We start from the raw sequence: 18,241 nt of genomic DNA, 5'->3' as shown, positions 1-18,241 counted from the left end.
AGAGAGAGGGCGAGGGAGGCCAAGTTTCAAGGGCAGCCCAGCAGTTAAGCAGGGCGTCGGAGGCACTGCAGCCCGGGTGAGGGGTAAAGGTGGGGCTGCCATTCATCCGTCCTCCAGAGACTCCAGGAGACAGTGGAAAAGTGGCAATATGGTAGATTCCTTATTTGTATTTGCAAGGTTACACGTTTTAGAAAATGTGTACATGTGCTATTAATGCTTTTTCTATTTAGTTTACTTTTAATTGCCATTTATTCTATTTTGCTTTTAACAATCTCATACGGCTTGAGCAGTCAAAACCCTAATTACTCAAGTTATCTCCCAGGGATACTTAAGGCCTAACTGATTCCAGAAGAAGGTCCCCATCTCGACCCATTGATAGAAATCATCACTTCCTGGGAGGACCCACTCACCCACCCAAGCCTTTCCGTTACCTTTGAAAATCGGGCAGATTTTCCTCCATATCGAAATGCATCCATTTCGGTGGTACTGGCCCAGCGCGAGCTCCATGTAGAAGAGCGGGATCCCCCCGAAAACGGCCATGATAGTGTACGGGAGGAGGAACGCCCCTGAGGCAGATGAAAGACAGTTTCACTCCCTGCCCACATCTGACCCAGGACAGCCCAACTGATCTGGACACACAGAGCCATCTGATGCTCCAGAGTCATGAAGCCACCCTGTCCTGAGTGACCTCACACGGTGCTCCCCTGGTCTTAATCGTTTGCCAGAAGTAGTAGTAGACAGAGCTCCACAGTGAAGTGAGGTTTGGGAGGAGGCGGAGAGTATGTGGAAAGGAAACTGGGTCTGGGAGTCAACAGAAGAGGCCCTAGGACCAGTTCCACTTCTAACTGCCTGGAGGACCCTTCTCTCTGGGCCTCTTTTTCTTCCACTAGAAACATGGGGTTGAGGAGAACTGAGGTTCCCAAACCCAGCCACTCATCATAATCACTGGTAAGCTTAAAAACACACAACCCACCGTGACCTCCTGAAGCAGAAGCTTCAGGTGTGAATAAAAAAGATTTTTTTTTTTTTCTTTTTGCGGTATGCGGGCCTCTCACTGCTGTGGCCTCTCCCGTTGCGGAGCACAGGCTCCGGACGCGCAGGCCCAGCGGCCATGGCTCACGGGCCCAGCCGCTCCGCGGCATATGGGATCCTCCCAGATCAGGGCACGAACCCGTATCCCCTGCATCGGCAGGCGGACTCTCAACCACTGCGCCACCAGGGAGGCCCAAAAAAGATTTTTTTTAAGCTCTCCAGGTGATTCTGATGCAATCAGTACATGGACCAGCATTTGGGACCCTTGGAACAGGTCTCCTGTGACCACCTGTACAACAGCTGCAATTGTCTGTTGACTACTGCAAGTCACTGAATTAGTATCTTTGTTCATCTGTATCCCTGGCTCCAGACACTTGACTACTGATGTTTGGTTATATTTCCATAACTCCACGGAGCCAGAATGCTCCCTCCTGAGCCAGATTTGCAGGTGTGGCTGAAATTTGCAGGTAGTTTGCTACAGAATGAGAAAGTGCAGAACTGCTGCACCACGGGAGATGCTGGTGTGTCCTGGCTCTTGTGGCTGAGGCAGAATTTGGGTACACCATGCTGGGGATTGCTCACCTGCTGCCTGAGTTTCAGCCCAAAGGGTGAGCCGGCTGTGATTTTTCCTTGATAACTTTCCCTCCCATAAAGTGTTCTGAACCTAGAACTCTGAAATCTGTGCAACTCAGAAAGGTTTCGTCTAACTTACAATCACACTGGGTAAATCTGGCTTGAGAATAATAACCATGCTGTGTTCTCATAATGACTTTTGTCCAAAGGGTTTGCTTGACTGGCTTTACAGTAGGGGAAACATCACCGGTGACCCAACCCCTTATATAATGCTCAGGCTACAGGCGGGTCCTCCCAAGCTGGAGATAAGATGATTCCAACTTCTGCCCCTCCCAGGCCAGGAGCGCTGGGCTTCCCTGCACTCCCTCCACCCCCCCCCCACCCTCTCGGAATAGCCTTTGCAGCTGAATGGACCCAGGTGCTTAAAAGATGCAGCAAATCCAGGCAACTCTGTGTCAGGTCACGGAGGAAATGAGGGGGACACAAACGCATTATCCCTCAAACCTCATTTTAGTTGCCCTCCTAAATCTGTTGCCAGAGCTCCTGTCAAAATAAATGACTGGGACTCCCCTGATGGCGCAGTGGTTAAGGCTCCACGCTCCCAATGCAGGGGGTGTGGGTTCGATCCCTGGTCAGGGAACTAGATCCCACATGCATGCCGCAACTAAGGAGCCCATGAGCTGCAACTAAGGAGCCCACAGGCCGCAACTAAGATCTGGCGCACCCAAATACATTTTATAAATAAATAAATAAACAAACTGATTTGACTCTCACTTCTGGTCCTTTTCCTGTTCTGATAGCAAGTCCATTGTCAGAACAGAGGCCCCGTACCTACCTGCTCTGCTCTCTGGGGCCCCCATATCTGTGCCTACAATCAGCTACTATGTTTGATAATCTGCAAATAAACTGCTCTGTAGGTGTTAGATGTAGTAGGAGGAACAAGAGATCGTCTCTGGCCTTAGGAATCTAATGCTCTTGTAGGAGCTATAAGGCATATCCATACACGGTTTGGTGCTGGCGTTAACGTGGCTGGGTTCAGCTACAGATCATGCCCAGATTGTAACTTAAGGCTGTGGACTGGAGCTGACGCCCTCTCTGCCCTCACACAGGTCCAAAGGCCCAGCAGGGTCTGGGAACGTGGAGCCACTTCCCAATTTTTCCTTTCACAGATCTAAGCTCTCTGGACTCTTCTGAGCAGAGCCAGCCAGCAGGAGCGACAGAGCTCAGCATGGTGCTGATGCTCATTGCCCCACGTCTCACTTGGAGGAGAGCAGGGCTTGTATAATGCAGGGATGAGAAGGGGGCTCTTCCACAGATGAAGCATTAATGATGCTGAAAATCTGGTGAGGTCAGGTTCAGGAGAGCTTTCATTCAACTTCATGACCCAGAGAGCCACAGACATGCTGACTTAAAGTTTTGGCTTACTGGAGATTTGTCTTTTAGACTAGCTTGAAAGTCTAAGCAACCATGTTCCCAGATGCATTATCAGTTAAACAAGACAGAAAAGACATGATTTATCCTCTGGCCTCCCAAGAGGATCTACAGACCACCCCTGGGTCACAGCCTCTGCTTGCGGCCCATGATACTGACCCCCTCCATTCTGGTAACAGATGTAGGGAAAGCGCCAGACGTTGCCCAGGTCCACAGCGTAGCCAATGACGGAGAGGAGGAAATCCATCTTCTTGCCCCAGGTCTCTCGTTCCCCTGGATGAACCTCAGCCACTAGGGCGGTGGTGGCAGCCGGGATGGAATGCTGAGTGTCTTCTCCTGCACTGGGGCTTGGAACTGCAGAGTACCCATTCGAGATTTGGCCAGACTCCGCCTTATCCCCAGGGGCAGGGACACCCTTCTGTAGAACACTGTTTCCTTGACAATCTTCTCCATCCTTATATGCTGATAGCTCCTTCTGGGAATTTAAGGGTGTGGTCTCCATCCTACTAGCTAGTAGATGATGCTGACGCCCATGTGCTGAGGACCGACCTGAATTCTTGGTGCTCAGATCTATGAGTCTCCTCAGCACTTGATATCAGTGGGGTTGAAAGCTCTGTTGGAAAGGCACACAGAGAAAGGAAAACAGAATTAGGCATTTTACTTGTCTTTGGTAACTCATCATACATCTTGAATTACATTAGTTAATGGGATTACAAAGGCATCTGTTAAAGGTGAGACACCCTGTTTGCTATATGAGAGTCAATAAAATCAACTATGGCCACAAAAAGGAAAAAAAAAAATCAACTACGGCCACTTGCCTTCTGAGACGGATCGCATTCTGCCTGTGGAATGCGTATCTCTGTCAATAAACCTGCTTTCACTTTACTATGGCTTGCTCTTGAATTCTTTCCTGCACGAAGCCAAGGACCCTCACTTGGTGGCCTGTCCCAGGAACTCATCCGAGACCTGGGACATGACCATCCTCCCACGATCCATTTTCTGTAAACTCTTTACAAAGGGTATTAATAAATCTGCTTCTTGCCTATCAAAAAAAGTTTTAAAGTAAAGTAAAATCAACTACATTTTTCAACCTATGCAAGGTATCAAATCACAACCAAGTAATTGAAAAGGAAAAAACAAAATAACAGGACAAACAAAAATAGCAAATAACCAAGGTTTTGCCTAGGCTCTATTAAGAACAAAGTATTGACCTCAATTTTAGGGACTGGGATCCCACCCTGGAGTTTAGCAGTGACTCAGAAGAACAAAGCTTCACTTCAACAAAGTTTCTCAGAGCACTTACTTTGTCTTGGATGCTGTGCTGGGAAAAGAGTAACAAAGAAGCAGTTTCTGGCTGCAAATAGATAAGGACAGTCCTCTCCATCATTTAAACTGAACACTCAAAGTATATTTTATATAAACTATAGGTGTGACTTAAAAAGGAAGAGAGCATAGGAGAGAGATGAAAAGGCCACCCTTTGTGAGGCACCCCTTAGCTCCTTAGCTGTAGACTTTTTCACTCTTCCTGGAGCCCAGCTCTTAGAAACCTTTGGGCAGATTCTAGCTGCCTCCAGCTGTGTCCAGTCCATCTGTGCCTTGCCTTTCTGCATTCCCATCATGCCTCTGTAAGTCCCACTGAGCCTTAAATGTCACTGCTGCTCACCATTCATTCTTCTTGCCACTCCCCAGCAACTCCTGAGGCTAATCCACTTGTGTTCTGCAACAGTGGGCAGGCAGGGTCACCTCTCATCCACGCTGGAAGAGCCAGAGAGAAGAGCGTGGAGGTTACACATGCCAGTGTGACTGGTGTCTCTGTCCCCACATGCCACAGGGCTGCCGTGCCTTCATGTCACTGACGTGGGCCAGGGTACAGGGAAGTCAGCTCAGCTCTCTGAGATGTCAGACATGGGGTAGAAATCCGAGCCCTTTCGGACTTTAACCCTAGGGCCTGTTATAAAGTAGTAAGGAGCCAGGACCTGCCAGCTAACTTCATTCTTCTGGGCTTGAACTTTGTTTCTGCTTACCTCAAATCACATTATACCTTTCTAGGAAAAGATGTCCAGGGCTCCTGCTACTGCTATTCATAACTGCAAAGATCTGATACCAATCCTCCAAATCCAACAGTAGGGAGGCTGGCTAGGAACTGGTAGCTCATAAAAAAACGTGAGTGTATGTCTCCTACCCTGGTGGGGCTTTCGATGACTACAACTTAACTATCCACGTGTGGAAATGTGGAGACAAAAATGTAGTGAGTGAAAAATTAGAACACAGGGTATGTAGATTCACACTGATGACTATGCACAGAAATATCGGCAAGGATCAGAAATGAACACGGGATGCAACTAATTAGAGTTTCATGTTTACTGGGTAGTTTCCTTCTGTAAAGTAGAAAATAAAAATTTTAAAGGGATTGATTGATACCAAAAATACCACAGCAACAAGAGAGAAACCACCTCTATGTAGCGAGGGTGTGTGTGTGGTGTGTTAACGGGTTGGGGTAGGTGTCCTGGGTTCTACCCTATCTAACTGGCCCCCGCCTCTGACCCTATCCCGGGTTCAAGGAGGCAAACATGACCCATAGAAGGATACGAATTTCTGACAGAGTGATCTAGATAAAAACCTGTTCTGCTTATCCTCACGCTGCTGTCCAGCCTTCCCTGCCCCCACCCATTCCCTGAGACCTCAACTAGACTTGATGGACTTTTTAAATAACCACACATCCTCTCATCCACCATAAGGTACCATTTACCGGGCTAAGGGATTTTTATTTTAAGGTGTTTTTGTTTTTGAGAGAGATGAGTTGTCAATATATTTGAATACACAGCTAAATTAAACCTGAACTTGGCAGTCTCTGGTTGTGTTGTTTGAAGAAGGCCTCTGTACTTCCCTCCAGCCTATATCAATGGCATGTTTTCCACATTAAACAGTGAAGAACTTGCAGACCAGATGGCAGAAACAGAGCTTTACCACATGCGGATGGTCAGACGGCACCCAGCTGACAGATCCTGCCTGTGACCGAGGCCCCCCTTCCCTGGTCTTTCTTTTTCCACCTTCAAAATTTTACCCAAAATTTTCTGTAGGAACATCTTCCCATCTTTAATACTGCAACTTTCCTCTCATTTAAATTGAAGCTCAGAGAGCAACTGTATCACCCAACCTTCCTCTGGCATGTCCATCACAGTCTCTAGAAGGGAAACATCACCCATCTCTGAGGAATACGTTGGCGGGGGAATAAACGTTTAGCCATACAGTGGCTCTGTCACCCTCCTGCTGCAAGAGCCGTGTGAATTTTTCTAGATTTCATTTACTTCCTCCCCTGGGTAACTCTGCAGGAAGTAGGAAAATGTGTGTGGGCTGGTGAACTTTGGTTGGGCAATGTATGTTCTTCAGGGTTCTCAGGGGTTCAGCCCCCAAGGTATTTGATCTCGATTTCTTGGCAATTGTTATGAGCAACTCCTAGAAGAATAATACACCAGACTATTTTTGCTGAGCATTACAAAAGGTCTTGTTCCCTAAAATATCCCTCAGCATTAAAAAAAAAAAAAAAATCATCAACGGCTGAAATAGCCCAAGTCATAAGAAAACCTATTCAGAGGGTCCTTTAGCCCAATCATGACTTCAGGTTGCCTCTCCCCCCGAGGCTGGTCTCTCTCCATCCAGCTGTGCTTTCTGGGGTTCTCTTATTGGGCTCCTGACCCAATCATAGAACCCGGGGTACAAATAGATAAGTTACAGCCACACGGAGCCACCGAACAGGCAGGAGATGCACATCTCCTTTTCTTCAAATCACTCCTCTGCCTTTTAGAAGAAAGCGCCTCCCAAAGACTAGTCCGTCATCCAGGAGCAGATGGCCGGGCCTGGGTTCCCTTCTGCCTGCAGGATGCTGCCTGTGGATCCAGACTCCTTTCCCATTTTCCTGATTCTACAGAGCACTGACCAGCTTTCTTCCTACTGAGACCAGCAGATAGCAATAGTTGAGAGCAAGCTGGCCCAGGAATATAGAAGGAAGAGATGTTAAGAAGGTTGCTTTCTAAGAATGTTGTCTTGAGAGCTTTCTTTTTTAAAAGGTATTTTTATCCTGCTGGGTAAGGAGACTGCAAATGAGTCCAATATTACAGCTGTGTCCTCTTCCAGGCAGACTTGAATTTCTCCGTGGCCAGAAACAGCCCCAGAAGCCTTCCTGTGCACCTTGAATGTATGCCGTTTTCCTGGGCTGAGCAGGTGACCAGCTGTGGGTGGGGCTGTGCACCTCACCCAGCTCCATGGTAGGATGACAGCTTGACATGCAGGAGCCTCATCCCCCAGGGGTCTGCACACGAGGGACCGAGCAGTGATGCACTTGACAGGATGCTCATATTAGCCCAGGGAGTGGGCTAATTCACTCCACCTCCCCCCCACCCCCCAGTAAAAAGGATTGTTTCTATTTAAACTTCTGATCAAATCTCCATTCCTCTTTCCACAAACTTGGTCTCTGTAGCCAGGGGAACCAGTATCTGAACAAGCATGTAATTACAGTGATTAGTCATGAAACCACCCAGCCCTTTGGAAATGCCCATGACCCTACTTGTCTGTTTGATGCCTCAGCACATCCTAAGCAAAAACACTATAGAAATTTTGTACTTTGACTTCACATGTCCAGATCAAAGTGAGTTCATTTCTCAGGACACTCAATTTTCATTTTCAAAAAAAAAAACAAACAAAAACTGAAAAAGAAAACCCCCCAAAACCAACAAGAATTATGGGTTTACCACTGAGATAAGATTAATTATAGGTCATATACCCAAGTGGCAATTGGCACTCTCTATTCAGAGGGAGTCTAAAGTTCCCAGGACACCAAGGACGATAGGAGTTACGGAGTCCTGGTGCCTGTAATGCGGTGAACACTGAACCTGCTCCTCTGCCACGGACTGGCACGAATTCAGCAGACACGTGCTGTCTGCCTACTATGTGCTAGGCTCTTGCAGACAAGGCAGGCTCAGCCCTGCCTTCATGAAGTTTATGGTACAAGGCCAAACTACGACTGGTAGGAAAACACCAGCCTGCGGAACAAGGGAGAGGCCGGTGCCGCCTCCTACCGCTGCCACACAACCTGCTGTAAACCAAGATTTCCACGGACTGGACACAGCGTGTTCAGATACCTTGCATTTTTAGCTTCCAAGTTGCCCTTGGGTTTTAAAGGTCTTCCTTTGGTTGCTATTGCATAGCTTCTGTCACAGGACCCTGGATTTTCGCTGCTTCTGGCTCATGTCTTCACAGTGCAAAATGGTGGCTTATATTTGTACCTGTTGAAGGGACCGTTGAGTTCTCTGAGGGTCATAAGCCACGGGACTCCTACTCGCCTTTCAAACAAAATAGAGACTTCATGATCTGAACAGAGAGAGTAGAGAAAATCTCCTTGTTTTTTGGACGTAAGGGATAGAAATGAACTCCACTATCACAGCCATCTCCCTATCCAAAGAGTGCCTTGTATGAGACAGTTTAATTTTTTGGAGAGGAATTAAATAGGCTATAATGCTCAGGGCCATTTGGGCCAGTTACCATGAGAAAGGAAAAGGGTATCCACCTAGAACTTTCCCTGGGGGAGGATAGCTTCAAGCTTCTCACCACACAGGGTGTAAAATTTAGAGGATCAGCCATTTGTGCTGGGGTTGAGATCACTCCAGAGGCTGGGTAAAAGTACAATGGATTATTTATTTTGACTTTAATAAAAAGAAGTGGATCTGGCATAGATAGGCATAAATAGCCCTGCTGTAGTGAACATGAACAGGAAAGCCTAGACTAACTACCTTCCTGAGGCATCATTTTTAACAGTCCTTGTGTGTCCACAATCCATGGCTCTCCTGTTGCACACATCTGCAGTGGAATCCCAGACCCATCACTTACTGGCTGTGTGACTTTGGGCAGGTTGCTTAACCTCTCTGAGCTTCACTTTCCCCATATGTAAAAGCAGACCCTTAAAATTCCTGCTTCCTAAAGGTTGTTGTGGAAATTAAACAAACGTATGACAAACACTTAACTCAGTGTCTAGCACATGGAAAGCATCAATAAATGACAGTGAGTTGATGGCCACTGAGCCACCACATATATGCAACCCATTCTGCTTTTCTACTCCTCACCCCAGTCCGAGAAACTGGGGCCCACAAGGCTAAGTGATTCGTAGCCCACAGCACAAGTGGGCCACTTGAGCCAGAAGCTACAGCCTCCATCCCCATCCATAGGCCCTCACTGGTTCTTGCTTGTTCCTCTCAATCAGTGGCTTGGAGTCACTGGGAAACTTGTAAACAGCAGATTCCTGGGCTGCTCTCTCGGAGATTCTAATAAAGAGATCCAATGCAGTGGGTGCTGCATTGTTAACAAGTACCCCAGGTTACTAGGGGCAGGTGGGCCACTGAGCATGCCCAGTGCATCGCCACCCTGCCGCTTCGCTCCCTCAAATCGTCCTGCATCCTCCAGGCGTGGCTTGTCTCTATCCACCCCCGCCCTGTAGCTTTCTCTCACCACCCCAGTCCAAGATGATCTCTCTCTACTCATTTGTCATTCCTCACTGATTTTCAAGTATCATTAGTTATCCTTTTATGTCTAGTTGCTTCACCTCCCCCTGGAAGCAGGGGCCATGGCTCATACATTCTGTACTCAAATACTTGCTGACTGGTGTGTGCTCTTCATAGCTCCCAGCACAGAGGGTCTATTTCAGGTTTCCTGGGCATGGGACCCAGGGAACCACAGCTGCCATGCTGGCAGGTGTAAGCCTCAGGTGAGGCTCTACTCTTTCTTTCCGGGGTCCCAATCTCAGGGGGCTGCCCCTCCTCCCTCCTCACCCATTAAGAAGATCCGCTGTGCATCTCGGGGGCCGAGGGAGGACTGTCACAACAATAATTTTAATGAACTCTGGATTGGAAAAGACTGACATGTCTAGGATTAAAGAAGAGCCCAGGTTGTGCTTTTAGACTTTGAAACAAGTACCAGCAGGCATGCCCGTCAAAGGTCTGTGTTCCAAACATTCATTTGTGGGTTGTTTGTTTGGAACTTGCAATATATTTTCTACCTACAGAAGGAAATGTTGTAAACGGTGGTTAACTTACTAACCTAGTTTACAAAATCCTAGTTTAACCATAAAATACAAAAACACCTAAAATGCAAGCTGTAGAACACAGCATTGTTAAGTACTACAAAAGAGGGTGGGGGCTTCCCTGGTGGCGCAGTGGTTGAGAGTCCGCCTGCCGATGCAGGGGACACGGGTTCGTGCCCCGATCCCGGAGGGTCCCACATGCCGCGGAGCGGCTGGGCCCGCGAGCCATGGCCGCGGAGCCTGTGTGTCCGGAGCCTGTGCTCCGCAACGGGAGAGGCCACAGCAGTGAGAGGCCCGCGTACAGCAAAAAAATAAAAAATAAAAAAATAAAAACAAAAGGGGGTGGGAGGTGACAATTAAACTGATTAGAAGTTGTTTATTTTAACATTCTTCCTGGTTCCTAAGGAAAAGTGAATTTAAAGAGAGAAGGATAAGGAGGTAGACAGGCTTGTGTATAGAATCTGTGGAGGTGCCTTTAGAAGTTGAGGACACAGATCCCTTATTACATTTAACTACACAATTTACAACTTTTTGCAGAAAACAAAACTGCCTTCACTCTGTTTCAACATGGACAAGGCCAGGAAAGAGGCTTTGGAAACTCGCACAGGTGGTGTGTTAGATTAGGCAGAATGAGGAGTACCGGGCTTCCTTCATGGCACAGTCGTTAAGAATCCGCCTGCCAATTCAGGGGACACGGGTTTGTTCCCTGGCCCGGGAAGATCCCACATGCCACAGAGCAACTAAGTCCGTGCGCCACAACTACTGAGCCTGCGCTCTAGAGCCCGTGAGCCACAACAACTGAAGCCTGTGCACCTAGAGCCTGTGCTCTGCAACAAGAGAAGCCACCGCAGTGAGAAGCCTGCACACCACAATGAAGAGCAGCCCCTGCTCACCACAACTAGAGATAGCCTGCACAGCAACGAAGACCCAACACAGCCAAAAAATAAATTTAAAAAATAATCATTAAAGGGCCTCCCTGGTGGCGCAAGTGGTTGAGAGTCCGCCTGCCGATGCAGGGGATACGGGTTCGTGCCCCGGTCTGGGAGGATCCCATATGCCGCGGAGCGGCTGGGCCCGTGAGCCATGGCCGCTGAGCCTGCGCGTCCGGAGCCTGCGCGTCCGGAGCCTGTGCTCCGCAACGGGGGAGGCCACAACAGTGAGAGGCCCGCATACCGCAAAAAAAAAAAAAAAAAAAAAAAAAAAAAATCATTAAAAAAGAGTTAGTTTCCTTAAAAAAGAAAAGAAAAGAACGAGGAGTATCACTTACACCTTCTAATACTCTTTTATTGTTATAATGCAATTTATGCAATAAATAGAAATCAAGATTTAAAAAAACATGGGAGCACTTCCAAACACAGATTTTTCTTTTCCTTAACACAGGTATATTACTAAGACTACTTTTGTGTGAAACAGACATGATTAGACCCACAAAGAAAGCCGAGAGAGGGAGAGACGGGAGAGAGAGAAAACCAGCCCCAGGGAGAGGGTGTTACGAAATGAGAGCAGATTTACCGGGGGCAGCTGGTAGAAGAGAGAAGGGGAGGAGAAAGGGATTCGAAGTGGAATTAGATACAATGTGAGTGAAGAGAAAGGGAAGGGGGAACCGGGCCCGTTTCTCTGGGTGGGGCAGGGAGGGGGAGAACGAAACGAGGGGAGAGATGGGGTCCAGCAGCAGAGTAGGGCGGGGGATGGGGGCCACCTCTGCAGCCACAGGCTGTTTGTGACTTGGGTAACGTTGCTCAAAGGTGCCTATGCTCTTAGGTCAAGTTCTGAAATGTGCTTTACAATGTGTCACACACACATGGTTCGGGAACATTCATGAAAAATCAGTTCATCATTACACAGAATTGATCTAGTTCTCAGATGCACTGACATGAGGGCAAGAGGTAATTTCTCATCCCTAGGATCTGATGGTCTCAAAAAGTAACCCTCTGAGGGCTTCCCTGGCGGCGCAGTGGTTGAGAGTCTGCCTGCCAATGCAGGGGACATGGGTTCGAGCCCTGGTCTCGGAAGATCCCACATGCCACGGAGCAACTAGGCCCGTGGGCCACAGCTGCTGAGCCTGCGCGTCTGGAGCCTGTGCTCCGCAACAAGAGAGGCTGTGATAGTGAGAGGCCCGTGCACTGCGATGAAGAGTGGCCCCCGCTCGCCGCAACTAGAGAAAACCCTCGCACAGAAACAAAGACCCAACACAGCAAAAATAAATTAAAAAAAAAAAAAAAAGTAACCCTCTGAGCTAAAACGGACATCACTGAGATAGTGAGGGAAATCTGAATATGGGCTGTATGTTTTATAAAATATTTTATCAATGTTAAGTTTTCCAAATGTGATAATTATGGGGCTCTGATTATGTAGGAGGATGTCCTTGTTCTTAGGAGACACGAGCTAAAGTATCCAGGGGTGAAGTATTTGGATATCTGCAAATTCTCACACGTTCAACAACAAAATTACATATATATGTACATATATATAGTATAATTATTACATTAGTTATATCATATTATACATAATGTATCAAGTCATATATATATGTTAACATGTGTAAAAATTAGAAATGTGTCTAATTAGAGAGAAAGCTTAGGTCCAAATGTGGCAAAATGTTAACAACTGGTGAAGCTTCACTGGGCCACTTCACCAACTTTTCAGTTGAAATGTTTCAAAATTAAAAACTGAGGGGAAATGGGCTTCCTTGGTGGCACAGTGGTTGAGAGTCCGCCTGCCGATGCAGGGGACACGGGTTCGTGCCTCAGTCTAGGAAGATCCCACATGCCGCAGAGCGGCTGGGCCCGTGAGCCATGGCCTATGAGCCTGCACGTCCGGAGCCTGTGCTCCGCAACGGGAGAGGCCACAACAGTGAGAGGCCCGCGTACCGCAAAAAAAAAAAAAAAAAAAAAACTGAGGGGAGATGGGATTGGGTGCATTCAGGGTGGTATGGTCTAGGGGTGGCATAGGGAGGGTGGGAGGGAGATGCAAGAGGGAGGGGATATGGGGTTATATGTATATATATATATAGCGATTCACATTGTTATACAGCAGAAACTAATACAACATTGTAAAGCAATTATACTCCAATAAAGATGTTAAAAAAAAAAAACTTACGATTACCAGGGGGTAAAGGAGGGAGGGATAAATTGGGAGATTGGGATTGACATATACACACTATTATATATAAAAGACATAACTAATAAGGACCTATATAGTAGAGCACAGGGAACTCTACTCAATACTCTGTAATGGCCTACATGGGAAAAGAATCTAAAAAAAAAAAGACTGGATATATGTGTATGTATAACTGATTCACTTTGCTGTACACCTGAAACTAACACAACATTGTAAGTCAACTATACTCCAATAAAAATTTTTTTAATCATAAAAAAAAAAAAATGGGGGGGAGAAAAATAATTCTAGCCCCGGACGAGCTGGGAAACGCCCAGTCAGTCAAACCTCCCTGCTGCCTGGAATAGCATATCTCCTCTCTCCCCGTCTCTCCCTGTCTCGTCCCTCCCCTTTCCTTCCTGCCCCAGCTCCTCTCCTCTGAAACAAGGAAAAGAGCCAGCTAATTTAGCGTTTAAAACAACACACCCAGCGGAGAGAAAAAAACAGATGCGCAGGAGACTCAAGTTCGAGGCCTAGCCTGGAACTCAGGGCTGTGGGCGAACTTCAACAAGCCACGGAGGACTCGGAGCAGCTCCCCGGAGAGGCCCCTTCCAGCTCTCCTCTTCCCTAACTCTAGGGAATCCCTTAGTTAGAGGGAGAAAAATCAGTTTATCTTATTTTCATGCAGCAGCTCCATAGCAAAGGAAATACCATCTTCTTTTTCCTTGAATATGCCCCGAAAGACCACACGACAACACGAGAAGGCAAAGGCCCACTGACTGGCTCCCTCTCACCAAGCCCACCTGCCAGGCTCCAGCTCTGGATTTGCCCAGGGCACACAGGTGGCTCTCCAACATCTGCCACCGGCCTCATCACAGACCCTACCTCTTCCCTTCCTACCTCAAATAATGACACAAAGAACTGGACCTCAGGATTCCAGGAGACCTCCCAGCGCCAGACCTCAGGCACTAGCAAGTGGCATGGGGACCCTGGCAGTCGAGCTGGCCCTGGGACACCACCTCCGTGTCTCCACGTCGCTGGGGTTCATCCCTCACTCTGCAGTCCAGGAGTTTTGGGGGTTAATAGAGAGCTATCCTGTCCTGGCTTTTAGAAAGCCTAGGGCTTACGATACCCACTATCAAGTGCCCTTGGTCCCGGGCTGGGGTGGCAGCAAGGGAGCTGCTGCCAGGTTCCAGGGGAGCCAAAGGAAAGAGGAGAAGGCAGCCGGACTTGTCTCCACTCGTTTTGCCACCCCATTAGACACCCGGCTGGGAAAACACTTGGTTTACAAAAATGTTGACGTTCAGTAAGTGAGCCTTCATCTTCCCAGGTGCTGACAGCTGACAAAGGTCAGGCAGGAGGAAGTGCCCCCTGCACAGAGCCTTTACTCAGAGATCATTTCTGCATGTGGATCCATGTCAGTTCGCTGAGCTCTGCCTAGAAATGGGGGGGCTGTGCTGGCTGACGTTGGGTCTCGTGCCCACCCTAGAAAAGCAGGTCACCCTCTGACCAGGGGAAGTCATTTATGCCAGGGTTCTTTAAAATGCTAAGTTTCATCTATTTTCCACCTGGGTCTATTTTCCATCTTTCCCTCCTAGAAAGATGGCAGTTCCCTTTCCTTAGGGTGCTATTTGGCCCGGTTAAGCCCAGAAATGGGATTCCCCACTGGAGCAGGTGAGTTGACATCATTTGCCTGAGGAACAGAGAAACGGGCCGCTTTCTCAGACCTGTGACTCCACTCCCAAGCCTGCCCCGTGGAACACCACCAACCTCAGTGGAGTGCAGCCCACTGGCAACAGCTCAGTGACTGCAAAGAAAACCAGCCCAGCACAAATCTCTACCGTCTGGGGGCCGTTTCTCCTGCCCCACACCCTGGACAGTTTGCAAAGGGGATTCGAGGAGTCTAGGAACTCAGGCCCCTGTCAGCTGGACAGGGTTGAGGTGCAGGACTTAACTTGTGCATGTCAGTGTGCAAAGCCTCTGCCTTAGAGGGCAAGCTGGGGGTCCCCAGAGGACCCTAATCTGATGGAAACACCTGGGTAGAGAGTCCTGGCCCCCAGGCATTTTGCACCATCACTTCAACTCGTGTTTGCTTAAAGCAGAGAGGCTAGGCTCACAGTCACAGAGTGAGTGGAGGGAACGTGGACATCATGTTAGGCAGGGCCCCCCACCCCTTGCTTAGAGCTGAGGACCTCGAGACCCAGAGGAGCTGATCTGTGACGGGGAATAATTAAGGTCTGAGGTACCTTCTTAAACTGACAGAAACATGACTGCATAATTTTCCCTTTGGCCATCCAAGCATCTTTATTTAAAAAGTCAAGTCATGACCATATCCTGTTGATTCATTAAGCCAAATTAAAATTAAACTTCTTCAGGCAACCCTGCCTTTGTTCTCCCAAATTATACCATTCGAGGAGTATGAAGGAGAAGAACTGCCATTTAGTGGCTTAATGTCTGGAATTACCTGCATTTCTCTTTGGAGGGGGACACATCCAGGATGTTTTTGCAAGCCTGCCGTAAGAGACAACACCCTCCAGCCAAGCACCCCATTCCACGGTCACCTCACCCATTTGTGACTCTTTGACATGCCTCTCCGAGTTTCATCAAAATGCTCAGACAACTCTAAGAATTCCCCAAAGAGGAATTTCTGAGGTTTTGCTGATTCCATTAAAACTGCAATGTTATTCCGTCCCCACCGCCCACCCCTAGTATAAATATTTTTAAGCAAGGAGACTAAAAGAGATCGGTTTGAATATCTGTGCTGGTGTCACAGCTCTGAAACGTCCTAGATGGATCACCCGAGTGTTGAGGGGACATTTGATTAATTGTGAAGCAGTTGCAAGTAACCTGCTCTTACTCAGGTTCAGTGAAAAAAAAGGAAAACCCGTGCCCAAAACAGCTTGCACAAACCCCATAAGAACATGCATCTCATCCACGCTGGAAGCGGCCACCCCAACCCGAGTCTGCGGTAGGAAAATCTGAATCTTTGAGCACCAGTGGCTTCCCACAAAAGCGAGCAACGGGACAGAGTCAAAGCTGTGTGTTTCCCTCCACTCCCAAAACCCAAACAGCCATGTGCCATGGCGCCCTCCACTTCATTAAACACAAATCCCAGTGTTGCTTTCTTAGACATTTTTCCTATGTAACTGAAGGCAAAACACATTAAATATTTGATCTCGTCTTACTCTGATGAGAGCTAGCAGGCTCATAAATAATCCATTGACCTGGTTCATTTTTCTGGACAAAATTGATCATAAAAATACATGCACACAAGCCTTTGTAATGTCTGACTCTTAGAAATTCCACCCCTCTGAAATTCTTTAGAACCCCAACTGAAAAAGAAATTCATTATGCAGAAGACCCAGGGCAAAAAGAAATGTGTTTCTTAGTGTTCTTTAGCTCCAGAGATCCTTTTCAAAAGCAAATTTGAATATACACATTTTTCAAGCAACTGATGGTTACACACTTCAACCACGTAAAACAGCTCTCTTGAGTTTTACATAAATTCTGAATGACTGAGCATGCATCGGCTCTGCCAGGGAAAACTACCCAAGCGCACGGAGACTCGTCCCACTTATGTGTCATTCAGAGATTTCTCTCGATATTTGGGCATTTGCGTCCACCAGGACTCTCCCCGCAGCGATGCTTGCACACAGCGCCCTGCACGCGATGGCCGTCAGTGAAGAGCAAACAGAAGCCATGGGTTGAAAGTAAAGCAACTTTTCCTCCCGACAGCAGGACCGTCCTGAAGGGCTTTCCTGGGCTACTGGGCCACCCGAAGCCGGGCAGCCGGGGACGAAGGAGCGCTCCGAGCCGGTCGCCCGCCCGCGTCCCCTTGTTCCCGCGGCCGATTCCGCGCGCGCCCACCCTGCCCAGAGCCCCCGCGCCGGTGCCCGGAGAGGCCGGGCGGGATGAAGTTCGGGAGAGAAGTGGGCATTAGAAGCCGGGAGGAAAGCGGACCCACCTGCCGGGAGTCCACGGAGGCCGGTCCGGGGCTTCCGAGGCGGGCGATCCTCGCGCCCTCGAGGCACCGGGGCGCCGCTGCCTGTGCCAGCGCCGACGCCCGCGCGGCCGTATTTGTACTCTCGGCCCCTCACATGGTCTGATCTCTAGATATCCGCCGCCAAAGAGCTCTTACAGAATTTGTGCGTCACTTTTGAGCCGCAGAAACTTTACGTTTCCCCGCGGCTGCGGCTCTGCGTTCCTCCTGGGGAGGGGGAAGGATGGGGGATGGGGGGTGGGCGCGCTCACTGGGGAGGGGCCGCCGGGGGTGGGAGTGGAGGGGGAGCCGGGGCCCGGGGAGGGGAAGGACCCCTTCTCCCCAACACACACACTGAGACACACACACTCGCACACACGCACACTCGCTCCCCGGAAGGGGCAGCGCCCTGGGAAGAGAGGGAGCCGGGGGCGGTGAGGGGCGGGCAGCAGGCCGAGAGGAGCTAAGAATCCTGACCCTCGTGTTCGTTAAGCTTGAGGGGGAGGAGCTGCTCCACAACCCACAGGTGTAGTTCCTCCCCCAGCAAATGGCTCCCAAATTTTTATTTAGTTTTCGGCTCAATGTCTCTTTCTCAGAAGGATCTCTCTTGACCACTGACACCCCCCCATCACCCTCACCCCGCATCCTGCCCTATTTTCCTTCCTGGGACTTTAGCCCCTGGCTCTCCGTCCGGCTCTACCGCTGGGAGGTGAGCGCAGCCAGAAGGGATCTTGTTTAATTCCTCGCCCTCCCCGGTGCCTCCAATAAAGCCCAGGCTAATGGCTCACAGTAAATACTTGCAGAAGGAATGAATGAATGAAGAATTCTTTCCCATTTTGTTAACCAGCTACAGTTAAAAGCAATATCAGAACAGTGGGTGGTGATCTGGAAAACGCAGTATATGCCTGTGGTGTTGGGCGAGTGGGTGAATTGTTAACAATATTTTAATTATCTGAAGAGGGTCAATAGGAGCCTCTTGTGTTGAACCATGTGAATACATTGCTTCGATAATTTTTTAAAAAATTAAGTTTAAAAGTGAACTTAATGTTATTATATTTTCA

The 18,241-nt window shown here is 48.5% G+C and overlaps 1 protein-coding gene across 2 annotated transcripts in view; it reads right to left on the bottom strand.

Annotated features, from left to right (window-relative positions):
- The window catches only part of SLC6A4 (solute carrier family 6 member 4), a 36,202-nt gene extending 18,824 nt beyond the window's left edge, over positions 1-17,378 (bottom strand). The window contains exons 1-4 of one of the 2 annotated variants that reach the window (XM_060080975.1): positions 17,166-17,378; positions 4,700-4,791; positions 3,196-3,649; positions 432-566 (exon numbers count right to left, since the gene is read on the bottom strand). In XM_060080975.1, coding sequence (XP_059936958.1) covers positions 432-566; positions 3,196-3,538 — 478 coding nt within the window. In that variant the 5' untranslated portion in view covers positions 3,539-3,649; positions 4,700-4,791; positions 17,166-17,378. The remainder of the gene's footprint in view (positions 1-431; positions 567-3,195; positions 3,650-4,699; positions 4,792-17,165) is intronic. The other variant, XM_060080974.1, reaches the window with a different exon arrangement.
- Positions 17,379-18,241: the final 863 nt, after the last annotated feature.

The sequence above is a fragment of the Mesoplodon densirostris genome, chromosome 18 (genome assembly GCF_025265405.1).
Source record: "Mesoplodon densirostris isolate mMesDen1 chromosome 18, mMesDen1 primary haplotype, whole genome shotgun sequence".
In the NCBI taxonomy this organism is placed as follows: Eukaryota; Metazoa; Chordata; class Mammalia; order Artiodactyla; family Ziphiidae; genus Mesoplodon; species Mesoplodon densirostris.
The sequence above is the reverse complement of the archived record's forward strand: the minus strand, read 5'-3'. Positions and strand labels throughout refer to the sequence as shown.